The 17,442-nt window shown below is 39.3% G+C and overlaps 1 protein-coding gene across 2 annotated transcripts; it reads right to left on the bottom strand.

The window, feature by feature from the left end:
- Positions 1–1,826: 1,826 nt before the first annotated feature.
- Positions 1,827–16,412, bottom strand: LOC146459494 (polycomb complex protein BMI-1-B-like). 2 transcript variants are annotated; one of them, XM_085089640.1, is made up of 10 exons: positions 16,344–16,412; positions 11,781–11,922; positions 10,925–11,021; positions 10,434–10,489; positions 9,139–9,198; positions 8,567–8,654; positions 7,884–7,911; positions 6,732–6,830; positions 5,720–5,803; positions 1,827–2,480 (listed from the first exon to the last, which is right to left on the bottom strand). In XM_085089640.1, exons 2-10 carry the CDS (start codon positions 11,884–11,886, stop codon positions 2,160–2,162), a joined length of 939 nt encoding a protein of 312 aa, XP_084945766.1. In that variant the 5' UTR covers positions 11,887–11,922; positions 16,344–16,412; the 3' UTR covers positions 1,827–2,159. The 2 variants fall into 2 exon arrangements, with proteins under 2 accessions (XP_084945766.1, XP_084945767.1); XM_085089641.1 differs by lacking the exon at positions 9,139–9,198 and having other exon boundaries at positions 2,023–2,480.
- Positions 16,413–17,442: the final 1,030 nt, after the last annotated feature.

Below are 17,442 nucleotides of genomic sequence, written 5' to 3'. Positions count from 1 at the left end.
AAAACATTTGGTAAGTTCTGCTTTCTACGTATAGTTTTAAACCGCGCAAAAATATTCCTGTATTAGTAGGCACCACCTATAGGAAACCCGAGTATCTCGCGATGCGCAGAACGTATGCGCAGTAACAATAGTAGGCGCCGTCCTTAAGATATTCAACTGTGGTGTGAACGTTAAAAAAAAAAGGATTGTGCAGGGTCGCGGCCCTCCCAACATATATTGCAGCACTATTGTTTTTATGACAAGGTTTCTTAACCAGTCCCTTAATTAACTAGGTGTAAGAGACTGTACGCTTTAATTTTGTCAACTCGAAAAATATATTGTCGTATTGTTGCTTGGGCAAGTTAACAATTTGTTTGTCCGCCTTGGTGGGAAATTTACTTGCTTCATTTGCCTCGTTGGGCAAGTTTATTAGGTTAGTATCCGCTAGGGAGGACATGTGTTTGTTTTACGTAACATTGCTTAGTTAGCACGTCTCATCAATTAAAACACACAGAAAACAGGCAAAAAGCTTTCCTGAATGAAAAGGAAATTCAGATAAGCGTTAATTTACATCTAAAAAGCGAACGCATACAATTTTCCCTTCGAGGCGAACAAAACGAAAGCGATTTGAAAGAATTGCAAGTCAAATTTGAGGCAAATTTATTGATCCGTGCGGAGTACGTTTTTCAAACATTTCGCACATTCTGTAACGAACAAGGATAATTGGTCAATAAGAATAGTACTTCGTTAAAAATTGACAATCGAACCTGTAAGTCTCTGTGAGATCGATTCCCAGAAGCGCTCAAACAATTTTCACAAAGTCCCCAACGCCAGCGATGGCAGATTTTCTTCGCCTTGAAAATACCTCATTCTGTTGTCGAAGCGCAGTTTCTTCTTCTCGAATTTCCACTGTTATTTACCAGTTTGTTTTCCTTCTTAAAACAGCACATTGCAGTCTTGAAAACTTAAGCATGAACCACACGGTCGCCATTTGATTGAAAATATTTTAACTTGCGCGAATGACAAACTTTTCTTCCTAGGTCCCCCTTACACCTATAAATATATTTGACAATTATTCCACGAGCGCGCGTTGGATATGAGATGATAGATAGCCAACGAGGCGCGTAGCGCCGAGTTGGCTATAATCATCTCATATCCAACAAGCGTGAGTGGAATAATTGTTTTATTAAAAACAATCAAGAAATATTGCTAGATTTTGCTGATTTTCACTTTTGTAAGAACAATTAGAAGACAATTTAATGGTCCCTGTTTCTCGGCCATGGTATAATGCCTCATATACCAAGGCCTCTCAGCCAATTAAATCGCTCTAATTTCATTATACAACGATCCAGTTTTTAATAAACGCAGATATTGGATTCTGATTAGTCAGTCGTTCCTGAAGACAACTATAACAATAACAATTAGACTAATACCAACGCCACCATCACCCCTAAAAGCTGTAAAAAGCCAGAAATTGGAGTGTATATTATTAGGATAAAAATTAGGCTAGACTTATACCAACCCCATCAATGTTTTAAAAAATCCTAAAAAAGCCGAAAATTATTAGAGTGTAAAGTATGAGGATAAAAATTAGCCTAGACTACTACCAACACACCATCATCCAAAAATTCTTATAATCAGATACACCCGAAAAATAGAGTGTATAATATTAGGATAAAAATTAGGCAAGACTAATACCAACGTCACAATCACCCAAACAAGCTGACTATACTTCAATCTCTCTGTCTCATCCTTCTGCGGTAAGGAGCGCAACTGCTGAAACTGACGACTTCACATGTTTGCGTGAAACTTAACAGAAATATAAAACAAATACACAGAACACTCGATTATCATAAAATTTTAAAACTTTATTGTCTCTTTTCGACATTTTTACATTTTTCATACCCTTGGTTAGGCATAATGAAGACGATTGTTTTTAATTCATGGGACATTGCGAGCGTTTATCATTCTAACACAGTCCTCGTAAAAGGTGAGCGAGGTATTTAAAGACTATATTGTTTCTTTGCTTTATTATCGTTTTGTTTCTTTTCACCTTTCCCGTTTCACCGCAGTCTTCAAACCTGGAATAGACTTAAGCCGTCCTTGAATGTGACCCTAAACAGAAAGCTACTTCATGTACGGAGTTTTGACATAATGATTTATGATGAGGAGTGGTGATTTCAAGCCGGGGACTCGATCTGTGTCGTGCAAGGCACGCTATCAAAACTTGATGAAATGTCTGGTAAAATATTATTTTGTGGTAAAGTGTCATTTTGTGAGACTGGTTCATTGTGACATCCCGCTAAACTCGCAACTTTAGATGCTGGTTGAAGAATCTCTTCTTTGGTTGCCAGTCCTGTCTTCAGTTGACTTATTTCCATTTTTCTCTTTTTCTTCTTTTTGATTTTCTTTGGTGGAATGAAGTAAAAGTTTTTCTGTTCAACTTTTGTTGGCTCTTCTGTTGTGACTTCAAGGAAGGCGTATTCAAGGTCCAGAAACGACTGTGAAAAGAAGAAGAATGCGCTGAACGGAAATATACCACTGAGAAAATACAGACTCATGGAACTGTCATTGGATTCACAAAACAAAAAACGGGAAACTTCAAAACGGTGCAGTTGGATACCAGATTTTATTAAAACCGGATCATTGGATAATGCAAAACCAGAGATTTGATTGGCCATAGTATGCCTGAGCCATTATACCATGCACCAAACAATTAAATCCTCCCCTGATCATTCATGTAGAATGAAATCAGCATTGTCTAGCGTTATTATATGGCAAGCAATTCTTAGGTCAAATGGTACGCTCTGATTGGCTAATTTTTGGTCGGATTTTACAGTACGAACCATTACCATGGAAACGGTCCGTTTGTGTATTTTTTCTTCGCTCCCGGGAAATTCAATGCCGCACGAAACGCAAAAAGTAAAAAAGTAAAAAACAAGTATAAAAGTTAAAAGGTTAATGTTCCTAAGACTGAGTTTCACTGACATGCAACAACATGACGAAGATGACGAAGAATACGAACACTCGCCAAGCGAGTTTTATTATCCAGATGCAAGTAGCTTTTTTTTTACTCTCACTAAACGTGCCTTTTGTGTTTTAAGTGAAATGTATAACTTTATTTTTGTTCTTTTTCTTTGTCAAGGTACTGTAAATGTGTTTTTGTACTTATGAAAAAAGTGTGCAATTTGAAAAAAAAAAAAAAAAAAAAAAAGACCGATGAGACGAGCATCGAGGCAAGCCTCATAAGCGAGAGCTAGGAAGAAATTGAAGATTTTATAAACAACCAGAAAAGTGCCAACACTACAAAGAAGACTACGACTGACATGAACACTCTTTCTCGCTACACGAAAACAATTGGCATGAGTAAAAATGTCGAAAGGTTACATGCGTCCGAACTTGACCACCTGCTGTGCACGTTTTTATGAATATCCCCAAAAAAACGGAGAATACAAACCAGATACCATATCTGGTTTTTAACGAAGTGTCCAAAGATATTTAAGTGAAAAAAGGTCTTCAGTTAAAACATAATGAAGGACAATGACTTTGAAAAGTCGAGGAAAGTTCTTGCTGCGAAACGCAAGTCGCTTGTTCATGAACACGGCAAGGGTAACAAACCGCAAGCTGCCACGCACTCGAAGACGATGGAGAAGGTAACGTTTGGTACATGAAGTCCCCTCTCGGAAAGTTCGCAAGCGGGAAAAATCCCTCACATCTCTGACATCACGCCGGAAGTTGATTTGAATGAAACGACCGGAAGTGTCCGTTCGGCCAAAGAAATGATGCCATATAATAAACTACTTACTAACCTCACTTGCTCGGGACCGTACTGGGGAATATTGGCCCTCGGTCGTTTTTCTACGGATCTCCCGTATTGTCACGACCTCAGGCCAGTATTCCCCACTATGGCCCTCGCGTTCGGTTAGTAAGAGGTTAATATTCTACGTTGTTTCTGCTCAAACAGTTATTTTATTCTCGCTTGTTGGATATATAAACAATAGCCTCCATTTGGCGCGAAAATATGCTCAGATATTTGTCCACGGACATTATCTGTTCCGAGAAGCGAACAGTTTTCCGAGAGCGAAGCTCGAGGAAAACTGTGAACTTCGAGGAGCAGATAATGTCCAAGGACAAATATCTGAGCATATTTTTAAAGTCAAATGGAGGCTATTGTGTTTATTATCCTTCAAATATTTTTCGCAACATGCGGGAATCTCGCGGGAATCGGCAGGATCTGCCATTCTGTCGTATGTCAATCAAGTTAAAATTTTTCAGTTGGCTTCCAAAATCTCCACGTCAGATTTCGCTTCAGGTCGAAAGCGTTTGTTTGGGGAAAAGGTAAAACATTTCAAAGGAAAGTAAACTTGTTTAATTCTGTGAAAGATAAAAGCAAGATACAAGTGGCGGATAAGGTTACAGGGAATCTAACTACCTCTCGAGAACAAGCTAAAGATCACAGAAAGCGAAAAACTGAAAAGTATCACATTTCGTAAAAAGTGTAAACTGCCGTCAACGAAACAGCCGGCGCTTTGTCGTTCTCTTAAGCTTCCTTTATCGCGTGTTCAATTGGAGCAGCACTTTATATCGAAAATACAATTGCGGAATTTGCTAGCCGAAAACGACCTGTGAAGAAATCGAAGCTGAACCTGCAGTCGAATACGACGCCACCGGTTGTTTTTGCTGGATTCCATCAAAGCGCTTTCTTTGCTAACTTTACATTGAATGGAGCCAGCAACGAAGTCGCTCACAATCACTGAGGATTAAACTTGTTGCTCGAGAGTCGGACAAGCTGCTTCTCTTCGTAAAGAATTTCGACATCTTGGGGTATCATGGCTGGTTTTTGTTTCGTGGACGAGATTTCATGTTCGCGAGCGATCTCGACCAGGTGAGCATTGATAGCATCATTTACCGGCTTGAACTCTGTCAGTAATGGTACCGAAATTTATGTTTTCGTTATTTAAATTTCTTATATCCAGGCCAGCACGAACTGCTCTCATTGAATTACAACTGTAATATTTGCCGTCGTGTGAGCGAGCTTCGAGCTTATTAACTAAACTCGTTTAATAGCTTGTTGATGGCTTTCTCATTTCGCCAGACTGAAAGAAAACCATAAATACTCTTAAATGAGATGGGCTAAAACTTTTCGCCTTTCATATTTTTCAGTTTTACCACATTTTTAATTCAAGGACTGTTAAACAGAGTTCAAACCAGGAGAAAATGCCGCAAATACGAGCTTGAGTATTTCAACATTTCGCCGTTTACGAACAGCTTACCGTCAAAAACGTTTAGAGCGTATGTTGTTTTCTGGTACTGGTTTATCGACCAGCAGGTTTATCTCTTCTTCTGTCACAAAAGCAAACCGTTCCCCCATCTTGACGTTCATTTTAATTGCAAACTTCACGCTCCTTGAAGTTTTTGAAATTGGGGAACATCACTTGGGGAATATCCTCGGATATTCCCCAGTTTTAGCTGGGGTATATTCGGTCACGTGAGGCGTTTAGACCAATCGCGCGCGAGCAAAAATATTTGATGGATTATAAGAGATGATTATAGCCAACTTGGCGCTACGCGCGTCATTGGTTTTATCATCTTATATCTAACGCGTGCCAGTGTTGGAGTAATCGTTAAATACAGTGTGCATGTTTGCTCATTGGTAAATTATCTGACCAATGTATGGAATAACAGACCACAATTTTTAAGTCGGAGTTAGTAACTTTACAACCGAAGTGCAATATATTACCTTTGCGTAGAGTCCGTATATCCGGGATACTTCAGTCATGGTCAGGTGACCATGTAGTATTTCATCACTTCGGATTATTTCAACCTAAAGGAATACGACAAAGTAACGATGGATTGAAATGAATCTTTAATAAAACTGGTCTCTGTACAAAGGGTTCTTGTTTAATTAACCATCCTTATTCGTCACTTAAAGGGCCCTAGTCAGCCACACCTTTGTTTTTGTTTATATGCGAGAGTTTGGCTATTTAACAATTATTCCACGAGCGCGCGTTGGGTATGAGATGATAGATAGCCAACGAGACGCGTAGCGCCGAGTTTTCTATAATCATCTCATATCCAACAAGCGCGAGTGGAATAATTGTTTTATTTAAAAACAATCAAGAAACATTGTAAGATATGGCTGGTTTCGCTTAGCAAGAACAACGAGAAGATCGGTATTTCTCGGGCATGGTATAATGGCTCATATACCATGGCCGCTAAGCCAGTCAAATCCCTGGAATTGCATTATACCATAATCCAGTTTCTAATAATATATTTTATTCGGAGCATGTCGAAATGAACGAAATCACTGCGAAACTACTAAAGGTAATGAAACATATTTTCAGGAACACAACTTACAGTAAAGCAATAAGATTTAGCCTCACTATGCAATATCAATAATTTCGATGGCATTGAAAATGGCGGAGGCTGACTAGGGTCCTTTAAATAGCGATCCTTTTAGCCAATCTTACTCTGGTTTTAGAAACGATAATTTTTTCCGCTCCTATAATTTAGAAAGCTACAGGAGTAATTTTAAATACAATACTAGCTTTAAAGGAAAGAAACGGAAAACCGAAAAAACAGCAAACAAGTTTCTCATTCAAACTTGCACTGAAGCTTCTTTGTGGACTGTTGGGTTATCTTCAAGGTCCAGTATGCAGACTCTTGACATTCTTTTTTATGTACTTTCAGCTGTTAATCTAGTATAACCAACACAGAAATAAAACGAGAAATTAAATAAGAAGTTGCCCTACCTGATGTGTGCTGGGGATAGCAAATTTCACGACCAGAAATTTTTTTAGTACATTAACAGTCACTGCAGAGGGACAACGGAGATAACGAGTCGGGAAGATCTGCGGAGGGAACACGTTTGAGTCACAATACTATAAAAACTTGATGGGTAAAATAACACAAAACATTTAGTGACTAACCTTGACGGAAACATTGAAATCTGAGGGAAACAAAACTAACTGGGTTTCGGAGGCACCAGTCGTTAAGTGGTTTGTTATATAGCACAACAAAGAACAGACCCCATTGCACAGAAAAACAAAACTTTGAAAAACGTACTATATCTTACGGCATTATCTTGTCACCCTCAGTCACGCTCTGTTCACGTGCAAAAGCAGTCAACATTCCCAGGTAATAGTATGAACTGTTACTCTCTGACGTCATAGTTTTCGCAATGTTACTCATTCACCGGTTTTTGGCGGGAAAATTGTATTAGGTTTTGTATTGTTAGGTGTCATATGACCATCGAGTAACTAATGAATGCACGTTTTGTGGATGGGAAACTCCAGCAAAAGGAGGATTTTTGCTTACAAGTTCACCCTCATTAGCATATTGTTAGCATAAATGACGAAAATATCTACAAATAAATGTACTCCATCAATAAATTGAAAATGAATGGAAAACTTAGTAATCTGTGAAAAGTTGAGCATAACATGTTAAATCGGTAGTTTATTTTTTTGAGAAATGAACGTTAAAATTGTAAACATTTTACAAAGAACGTATAGCTTGCCATGTGGGAAACTTTTGTCACCCAGCCATACATGCATTCTTTGTAAGTTTCACAGTTTTAGAAAGCTAATTTTCCTGAAAATATTCAACACATCACACCAATATTTACACTGGTTATCAAGTGCAACATGATTTTTTTTGAGGTTTATGGTGTCCATTTGTACATAGCCAGCAAAGATTCTCCCATATAGAGCGTTTTCATTCACGTGACTACTGGCCATATTAGTTTACTGAAACAAAAGAAACTATTTGCAGAAAAATAGAGTTCAATTCCTAGAGGTTTGGTTTGGGACACCAACATGGCCGCCATTTCTTTGTTTTGGGACACCAACATGGCCGCCGTGACGTCATGTGAAAACACTCTATACAAAGGCAAATATCTCGAGTACCTGTTTATCCATCCAGTTTCTCTTTCGTCTACGAAGAAATAACGAAATAAATTACATTCCCTCATTCAACCAGGAATATTCATTAAACGGTTATCTGGTAAATCTGGACCCGGTTGTTCGAAAGCCGATTAACCCTAATTCACGATCAATAGTTAATGGATGTTTTTGTCTCGCTTGTTAAAAATAGTTTTAGAGGCTAATTTTAAGCTAACGGTAAAGAAAAGTCTACGTCAAAACTGAGCGACTATAATCTTTTGGAAAAATCTTTGTTAATTAGCAATTAAATTCGAATCAATGTTTACGTTTACCCAGGATTAGCTTAATCGGTCTTTGAACAACTGGCATGGGTCCTGGTTTTCACGAAGATTACGTGGAAAGTAACGCCATATGAAGATAAGAAACATAAGCAAAAGGCATACTACCTGACTGATTCTTCTTTTGCCGTCCTGATTAGAATATATATAATCAGTTAAACCAAGCATAAGCATAAGCACAGCAACAAAACACGAGCATGTCCGTTTTCTTGTGCTAGCAAGGACAACATGCATGAAAAGAAAAGTCAGTTTGTTTTCCTCATGCTTCAGCCTCTGCTTATATCGTTCATATCCTCAATAGCTTATGCATACGTTGATGTTTACGCTTGTGTCCGAAGCAAAAAAAACACTGCTTGAATATAGTCCTACCTGTAATATTCTAGTGTTATGCAAACTGGATCTTTCATTTCAACCTGGTTTGTGTCCTTGGTGGCATTAGAATCAGCTTCTTTTTCCTCTGAAAAAGAAACAACCTCCGTTACTTATTGCCTTAAGACCGCTAGGTGGTGCTCCGGATTCCTCGCATATTCTACGTCACCAGAGAGCGAGAGATCGCTAGGCTAATTGTGCGCAGGACCACAATGATCCTTATTTAGCCCCCTGATTCATGCAGTCCCGTGAGTGTCGAGATATGACCGGATTTTTACGGGTCAAAGTGTAATGGTCTCTTAAAGATCAGCATTAACTTTCAGGCATCATTCAAGTTACAATCATCTCCACATATATTTATTTGCTATATGGCGTTTCTTACAATTTCATTACTGTTTGTTCTGGTGCGTTATTTTTATTGATTGATTGATTGATTGATTGATTTATTTACTTTTCATTTATCTATTTATTAATTTATTTTTTTGTCAGAAGGATTGTCCATACCTAGTTTTGAACCAATTAGTGCGCTATTTCGGGAAAACACGTTCGCAGGCCGCTTCATTTCAATTTACCTGTTGGCATGTTCTCTTCTCGTTGTTTTTCGTCAAATTCATGTCGAAGCTTAAGTTCACCTAGACAGTTTAAAGAAAAATTTTAATTCGTTTTGGCCTCTTGAAAAATATTTAGTCTGCTATGTAACTAACATTGACGGAAGAGCAATAATTGACAATTATTCCACGAGCACGCGTTGGATATGAGATGATTGATAGCGAATGAGGTGCGTAGCGCCGAGTTGGCTATAATAATCTCAAATCCAACAAGCGTGAGTGAAATAATTGTTTTATTAAAAACAATCAAGAAATATTACTAGATCTCGCTAATTCCGCTTTGCAAGAACAAGCAGAAGACAGTTTAATGGTCGCTGTTTCTCGGGCATGGTATAATGGCTCATATACTATGGCCGCTTAGCCAGTCAAATCCCTGGAACTGCATTATACAATGATCCAGTTTTTAATAATTTGCGATAGAGTGATATATCCTTCCGTCAGTGACAAAGCATACCTGGAAAAAGGAAATCCGAGTGCCCCTATCAGGAGTCGAAACTAAGACCTTCCGATTACTAGTTAAGATGCTCTACCACTGAGATACAGGAGACTCGTGGGAGCTAAGGCCATTCATGTGTCAAACACAGGTTGTACAAACGTCGCACTCAAAATGTATCTACCAGAGAGAGCATTGAAGAAACTATGCTCACTTGGATTGAGATTCACCCTTCACTCTGAGCGTAGTTATCAAGCATGGTTACAAGGCTCGCGCTAAACTCTCGGCCACCAGTTTGATATTTGTCTCAGGTGTGGAGACTTGTGTCAACTTTGATCAGGCTCAAATCTGCACGCATGCCTTTCACTGTCAGTGTCTGGACATTTATCACAAATCGACGTACGATCTTAATAAACTCAGATACATGGACACGCAAACGAGGGTCTTTTTTTTTTTTTTTTTTTTTTTTTTCAAGTTAATTGGTTAACATCGCGCCTTCATCTAACCAGGGGTCAATTTAATAAACCTTTACACTTTAGTTTAAAAGATGGGCCATTGGTTTGACACGTGCACACAAAAAGAAACTCAATGCCGGAAAAGTTCAGTTCAGTTCGTTACAGACATCTAACGATAACAGCGTTGCGTGTAACGTAACAAGGGCCTAACTTGTTGGTGTGAACGTTTTATTACATTGGCCCCAGGCCGTTTGTGATCTCTTTATGTCAATAGGTTAGCGTACACTGGTTTCCAGCAAATCTATCCCTTTATCCAAAAGACATAAAGAAAAGAGATACTGCGGAATTGTACAACGGTCAGGATCACATACCTTGATAGAGACCTGGTACAAGTTTGAAGACAATTTCTTGAAGAGTCCGGTCAGGCCTGAAAGAGAAGGTCCAAGTTAACTTTCATAAATGGCCAAAGCGTACTATCGGTTACCTTGTGAACGAGTCCTTTGATGTACGGTAAAAACCCGTATTGACACCCTCGTTTTGGATAGATATTTGAGTCTGAAAAATTATGGCCCGTTAGGGCCCTTCAGCGATTTTGGAGGGCCTGTTGTCATGAAATGAAGGGGTACCGAGATATTTTATGATCAGCTTTCAATACAGAACACAAGAATGCCGGGTTCCTGACGTTCAGAAAGATGAAGCGTGGGTGTGGTACCCGCGCGGAGACTTCTGTTACGAATTCTTTTCGATCTTGCACAAGGGACTGCACTTGCATTTCACAAGGAATTCCGTACAGCTTCAGTTTAATAGGATAAATGCACAAGTATTTTGAACAGAGCGTTCTCCATAATCATGTTGCACTCACCGAATATATGACAGTGGTTTGGTTTTATGGACTTCAACATCACAAACAGGGCAGTGGAACGATGTTTGAAGATATTTCACGATACAGCTGCGACAGACTAAAGTAAAAAAAAGACGTAAATATTTTGAATTCATAACGGGGTTAATTCCTAAAGAAACTGTGGTGCAGCGTCACGCAGCGTCGGCGCTAAAGGTAAATTGGCCACCGTAAAGAGATTGGCGTGATAACGTTTCGAGCGTTAGCCCTTGGTCAGAGCGAATGACGAAGGGCTAACGCTTGACACGTCAGCAATCGAATCTCTTTACGGTGGCTAATTTACCTTTAGTTATCGGCTGTGATGATAGGCATCCGTTTTGAATTTAGACCTTGATGAAAATGCACCTTATTTTATCATGGCAGCCGAAGTGTGCGGCAAAGTCTATTTGATCGTGTGCAACAGTCAGAAGACTTGAATCATACTCAGTTTAAACGCCCGCAAAATATGCCTTGGGAATAGAACAAAATTAGATCAGGGCAAGAGGAAAATGAATATATGAAAGTGAACATATGAAATATCAAGTATATTTGAGCTGCGGAAGAGATATTTTAATGAATGGAAGATCATCGCAGTTGGTAGGGCACTGCGCCGGTATCGAAGCGGTTATGGTTTTGAATCCCGTGCAAGCCTGAATTATTTTTCTCAGGCTTTATCTTCGCAATTGCTCTAGTTGCATAAATAACTGCTGTGGTCTTCCGTTCATTAGAATCTCTCTTCCCCCGTTTGAGTAGTGAATGTTGCTTCAAATGCCTTTTTTTTTTTTAAATCAGCACTAGTTGTACTAACATTATATAAGTACATTTGGTTCGTAGAACTTACAGGAATGAAGGCATTCGACAATCGTTGTTGCGTCCACCAAATATCCACCACATAACACGCACAGAATGTGAGAATTTAAATCTTGGATCCTCATCGTTCGTAACATCTTCAGTCCCCAATATCCGGAATGTCTGTAAAGTCCCTAACAAAACACACCGTACAATTAAAAGAACACAGAAACTAGGAATTATCCTTGGGTTTTACAATCGCACATGTGCGGAATGCAAATCCGTATGCCGCCGACTTAAACGCCATATGGGTCGCCTACATCTACTTGAGGGTCTGTAGTATCAATTTACCTTGCACAATGCTGTCTATGGCATACAGCAATACGCCCCCCCCCCCTCCCCCCTCGCTAATTCCCCGGGCATTTGGAGTTTTTTGAACAAACCTGCAAATGCCCCACGGGGGAAACAAACGAGATGGTTACGTTTAAAAGCTGTTTAGTTAAACACAGTTAAAAAATTGTTTCTTTCATAAAAGGTGCTTTCGGATGTTTGTCCACTACAGATTTAGCACAAATGAAAGCACGAGTTCAAGTTTACTTGAATCCTCTGTGAAAGCCAATGGTTCAGCTTTTTGTTACCAATTTTCATTTTCTTAAAACCTGGTTTAATTAAACATGTTTTGTTTGTGTGAATGGGGCTTAGGTCTGGCCAACTCAGATAAGTCGTATTGTTCCCGTCACCGTTGATTCTTTGGATCTACTATCTCGGTTTTGTCGGTCCTCCTTAGATATAGCTAACACGAATTTACCGTCTTTGCCAATAAACGTATCATTGAAAGGAAGTGGCAGTGCTGTGAGGGAAAACTGAGTTACGAAGCCGTCAAATGCCCCGGGGGAGGATAATGCCCGACCCCCTGGACTGACAGAGCACCGAAAATGTCCCACTCCTGAATACCTGGGAGATGAGCCGTCAAATGCCCCAGGGTAGGATAATGCCCGATCCCCGGGACTGACAGTTCACCGAAAATGTTCCACTACTGAAAACCTGGGAGATGATCCGTCAAATGCCCCGGGGAAGGATAATGCCCGACCACCGGGACTGACAGTGTGCCGAAAATGCCCGGCCACTGCTGAATACCTGGGAGTTGAGCCGTCAAATGCCCCAGGGAAGGATGATGCCCGAGCCCCGGGACTGAGAAAGTGTACCGAAAATGTCCCACTACTGAATACCTGGGAGATGAGCCGTCAAATGCCCCACGGAAGGCTAAAGCCCGACCCCCGGGACTGACAGTGTACCCAAAATTTTCCACTGCTGAATACCTGAGAGATGAGCCGTCAAATTCTCTAACAAGGCTAACGCCCGACCCCCGGGACTGACAGTGTACCGAAAATGCCCCACTGCTGAGTACCTGGGAGATGAGCCGTCAGATGCCCCGGGGAAGGCTAACGCCCGACCCCGGGACTGACATTGTGCTGAAAAATGTCCCACTGCTGGGACATTTTTTGCTGGGATTTATAGCGTCTGTGTGAGCAGAGGCTACAAATTTACAATCACGACAAGTTAAAAATGCCGTTCTCGGTCACCGGATAACGATTATTGGCAATCATGACTCCTGCCGTTCTTGCCTAAGTAAAATATCGCCTTGTTAGATACGGGATAAAATTGCGCAGTGTGCCAGCCGGTTCCACGGTAAGATGCGTGTACTCGTTGTCAAATACTGCTGTTCAAGCTTTTGGTATTACTGAAGAAAACAGGAAGAATCTTGCTTTAAATAGACCCAAGTGAAAGTTTCGCGTTCAAAAAGGCCTCAAGGATTACCATTGCCAAGGAAGCTGTTCTTGACGGAGACAAGAGATTTGAAAGAAATCGTACAGAACGAAACAGGAGAAACCACTGGATCCACAACCTTTCAAATGTTCTACATGTGGCAAGAACTGCTTATCAAAAATTGGACTTTACAGCCACAAGAGAAGAGGTGATAAACTTTGACACTATAATTAATACTAGCTATTTTAAATGTAGCTATTATAATTTTAATCTAGTTTATTTTGGCACTCTTACCAAAGTCAGTATTGACCAAAGGTGATCATGAATACAGGTTGGTTAGGTCTGATTTCGTTGGAATTCAACATATGTCGTTTACTCGCGGTTCAAGGTTGAACTTTCCAATTTTACGAAAGAGAAATCAAAACAAAAAAGACCGGCGGCTGTAAAATGAAATGATAGGAGAACAAATTTAGAATTTACATCTTTTTTTCGCCTTTTTTAGGAAGTGATTGATACGAAAACGTAATAACGAATAATTATGGCACAAGACATCTTGAGGCAATGCCAGCGTAACTAACTTATACCCGGAAACTTGCTAACAAATCTGACTACGAAAATTGCAAATTAGATGAGATCGAGAATGTTTGCGAGAATTTGCCTGCCTGTGATTAAGTTGAGTTGTACACGGAAGCCTTATGGTAATTCTCGCTGCAAAGAGAAAGCTGTGTAATTTATCCGATTATTATTTCAATGCGCGTTCAAAACAATGAATTGCTCGCTCGCTGCTAAATTTTCGGCATTAAACTGATGGCTCGATTCGTCTCGCTTAACTTAACTTGACGAATTAGTGCGGTGATTGTCGGGGAATAACTCTCTGTGTACAAAAATAGTTTGTACACAATGGACGCAACTGCAATCCTGCAATCAGGCTTTTCTCTTGAAAAACAAGGACTTAAGTTATTCTAATGCGTTGAAAATTTCTTAGCAAAACTTAGGTGATGCTTCTCAGAAGATGCTGGCCCGATAATCGCCGGGCACTATGCTATTTTGTGTACCCTGTAAAATTACAAGGTCCTTAACTTACTGAGGACGGTCTAAGAACAAATTGCAAGTCTGCTTAATTGTTGTATAGAAAATACACAACTCCCAACTTAGTCAAATTCAACGCCGGCTTCACCTTTTATAACGACTAGCTTAACTGATCATATTCACAAGATTTATGACAAATTCGTTTGGATCAGAAAGTTAGTAAACATGGTAATTCAGTCAAAATAGAATACGGCTGTGCTTCTGTAGCTCCAGGCATTTATAGACTTCACGAGAAATTTACTTCTGTTAACATCTTGTACAACAGCCTTAATGCTAGTTGAAAAAGATATAAAGGATTTAAAAAATGGCAGAAAGAACTTAAGCTAAATATGTTCTTCGAGTAGCTCTTTCAAATGATGAACAACTTGAAGAAATACGACATCCGTAATATTCCCCTCAAGTTACACTGGTGAAAAAAGTAGCCACTGTTTTATAAATCCCCGTCTCCTTTTTTTGGTAACAACAATGCCGAGGCTTACTTAGGATAACGCAAAACTAGGAGCCATAGTGTGTTTATCAGGTACTCGATTCATAGCTTTAGCATTAACGATTGTTCAACTGGCAATGTAGGAATATCACGCGGTTGTGACACAGGCATCAGAGGTCGCTTAATTTCATCAGTCAGGCCATAACATTATTTTATAGCTCGTTTTCTAAATCTTTCATGAGCTATATCAAACAACTGTGGACCCCATTATAAGCAAGATAATCTCAACCTTTACTCGTTAATGCAAGCTGCCCCGTATGAATACTGGCGGCGAGGTCGGTCATAGTTTGCCAATTTTGATTTGACCGACTGTTGTTCCCGGTTAGTGAACAGTTGCATGTCTTGTTAAAACTGAATTTGTCCTTTATTCATCCAATGCAAAATTCTTGCAAAACGTCAAAGTTGGAAACTGAACTTCCAAGCTTTCCGAAGAGAGCTTCGTTTCTTTAGCTATAAATTAAATACCTGAGATGAGATGCAATGACCAATATCTTCATTATCAAGTAAATAAAAAAGTCGGTCCTTTCTGATTCCCCGGGAATTTAATCAACTAGAAATTATAAATCCGAAGAAACTTATACAAATCAGTTGAAGGTTTAACATGAATTAAAATATTGCATTCTTCGGGAGTGAGATTCTTCACAATCAAAACTTAGAGAATTGGCTAGAAATATTTATTCCCCGGCGAGTCCAAACACCTTTCTCTTTCCGCTTCACACCGCTTCGAGAAAAGATTACAAATATTCCCAGTGACAAACTGAAGAACCGCAATAATCCAACTGATTTTGAGGATGTTCTTTAAGCACTAAATACGGCAGACTGTGAATGAAGCAATGTTTTGGTGATCTGAACGTAAAACCCGCTAGCATACACTGACATTAATTAAGCATTTGATGAATCAGTTTTAAGGTCGGATTAGCAATTTGTACAGTCTATATTCAGAGGACAAACTCCTTGTTTACGAATTATAACTTTAACAATCGTAAACTTGATCTAAGTTACGTTAATAAGATTTGTAAGGACAATGTAAACATACTGCCCTAGTTTGACTTCAAAAGTATAAAAAAATGTAAATGGTCCGTTGGAGGCTTAGCCGTCACGAAATATGAATATTGAGTTCGATAATGAAAATAACGCACACTTTGAGCAACAAATATACGATCTAAGAAACGCCAAATTTAACTCAAAATACCTGTTATAGAAAGTTAAATCATTTATCTAACGTATTTGTAAATTGCAGGGAGAGATTATCAAAAATAGCTAAAATATTACCGTGTTTTCCGGCCTCAGTATCTTGCTCGGGCTGCGGGTTGATTTCAAGTAAGCACACGTTGCTGTTGATGTGCGTAATCACGTGATTGGTCGCACCAGTCTCCCCTGAGGCGCGAGATGAGGTAAACATCTGTTTACGCAAGCGGATTCAATTTACGTCTTATAAATGATTGCTTCGTTTCCACCTTTTTTTTTCGGTTAGCGAACATTTGTAGCATTCGAAGTAACAGATAATCTTATCATTTTCCTTGCAAACGACTCCACAATATGCTAATAAAATTCTTATTTTGCGACTGATGCATTAGGCCCCTGATTTGAAACGGTTTCAATATTTGCTTCAACATGCGCTCAACACTTTGTTGAACCAAATGTCGGGGGCGTTTGAACAGGTCGTTCAGCATTGCTGAAAGTGCAAAAAAAATGTTGTGCTGAATCAAACATCGCATCAACATTTCCTTTGTTCTTAAAAATGTTAATTGGCGTTGAAGCCGTTTGAACACTCTGATCATTCAACATTTGCCCAACATCCGTTCAACTTTTGTTGAACGAATGTTAGTTAAATGTTGAAACCGTTTAAACGGGCTTTTTGGTTACGGGCCTAATTATTTTACTTAGCATTTCTAAGATAATGAGTTATATTAGAACCCAGCTATGTGTAACCAGGATGAACACGATGTTAAATCTATTCGTACAGTCCGTTAATGATCAGGGATCGTATGCAAAGAAAATTAATTGAAGGGCTGCGAAACTCGGCAGGGACACACAACGTCTCACAACTTTCAGTTGTTTGTTTAAATAAAGTTATACGTCTGTATGTATGTATAACCAGAACTAGAACATCATAAGAATAGGCCCAATTTCGATATATTAAAATTCAGCCTGAAAACATAAACACCACTGTGAGGTTCAGGGGAAAAAACATATACAAATTCTACAATTTATTCCCCGTCGAAGTGATGTTATTGTTTCAAGCTGTATTTTAAGATATCGAATAAATTCGGCTATTAGAAGCGTCAGTTTTCTTGACTGACAAATAACTGAAACCAAAGTCTTAAGCTACGATTTTGTCAGCTTTTATTCGTCTACTGAGCAGCATAAA

This window comes from Pavona decussata, unplaced genomic scaffold (genome assembly GCF_977016875.1).
Source record: "Pavona decussata unplaced genomic scaffold, jaPavDecu1.1 SCAFFOLD_219, whole genome shotgun sequence".
Taxonomy (NCBI): domain Eukaryota; kingdom Metazoa; phylum Cnidaria; class Anthozoa; order Scleractinia; family Agariciidae; genus Pavona; species Pavona decussata.
The sequence above is the reverse complement of the archived record's forward strand: the minus strand, read 5'-3'. Positions and strand labels throughout refer to the sequence as shown.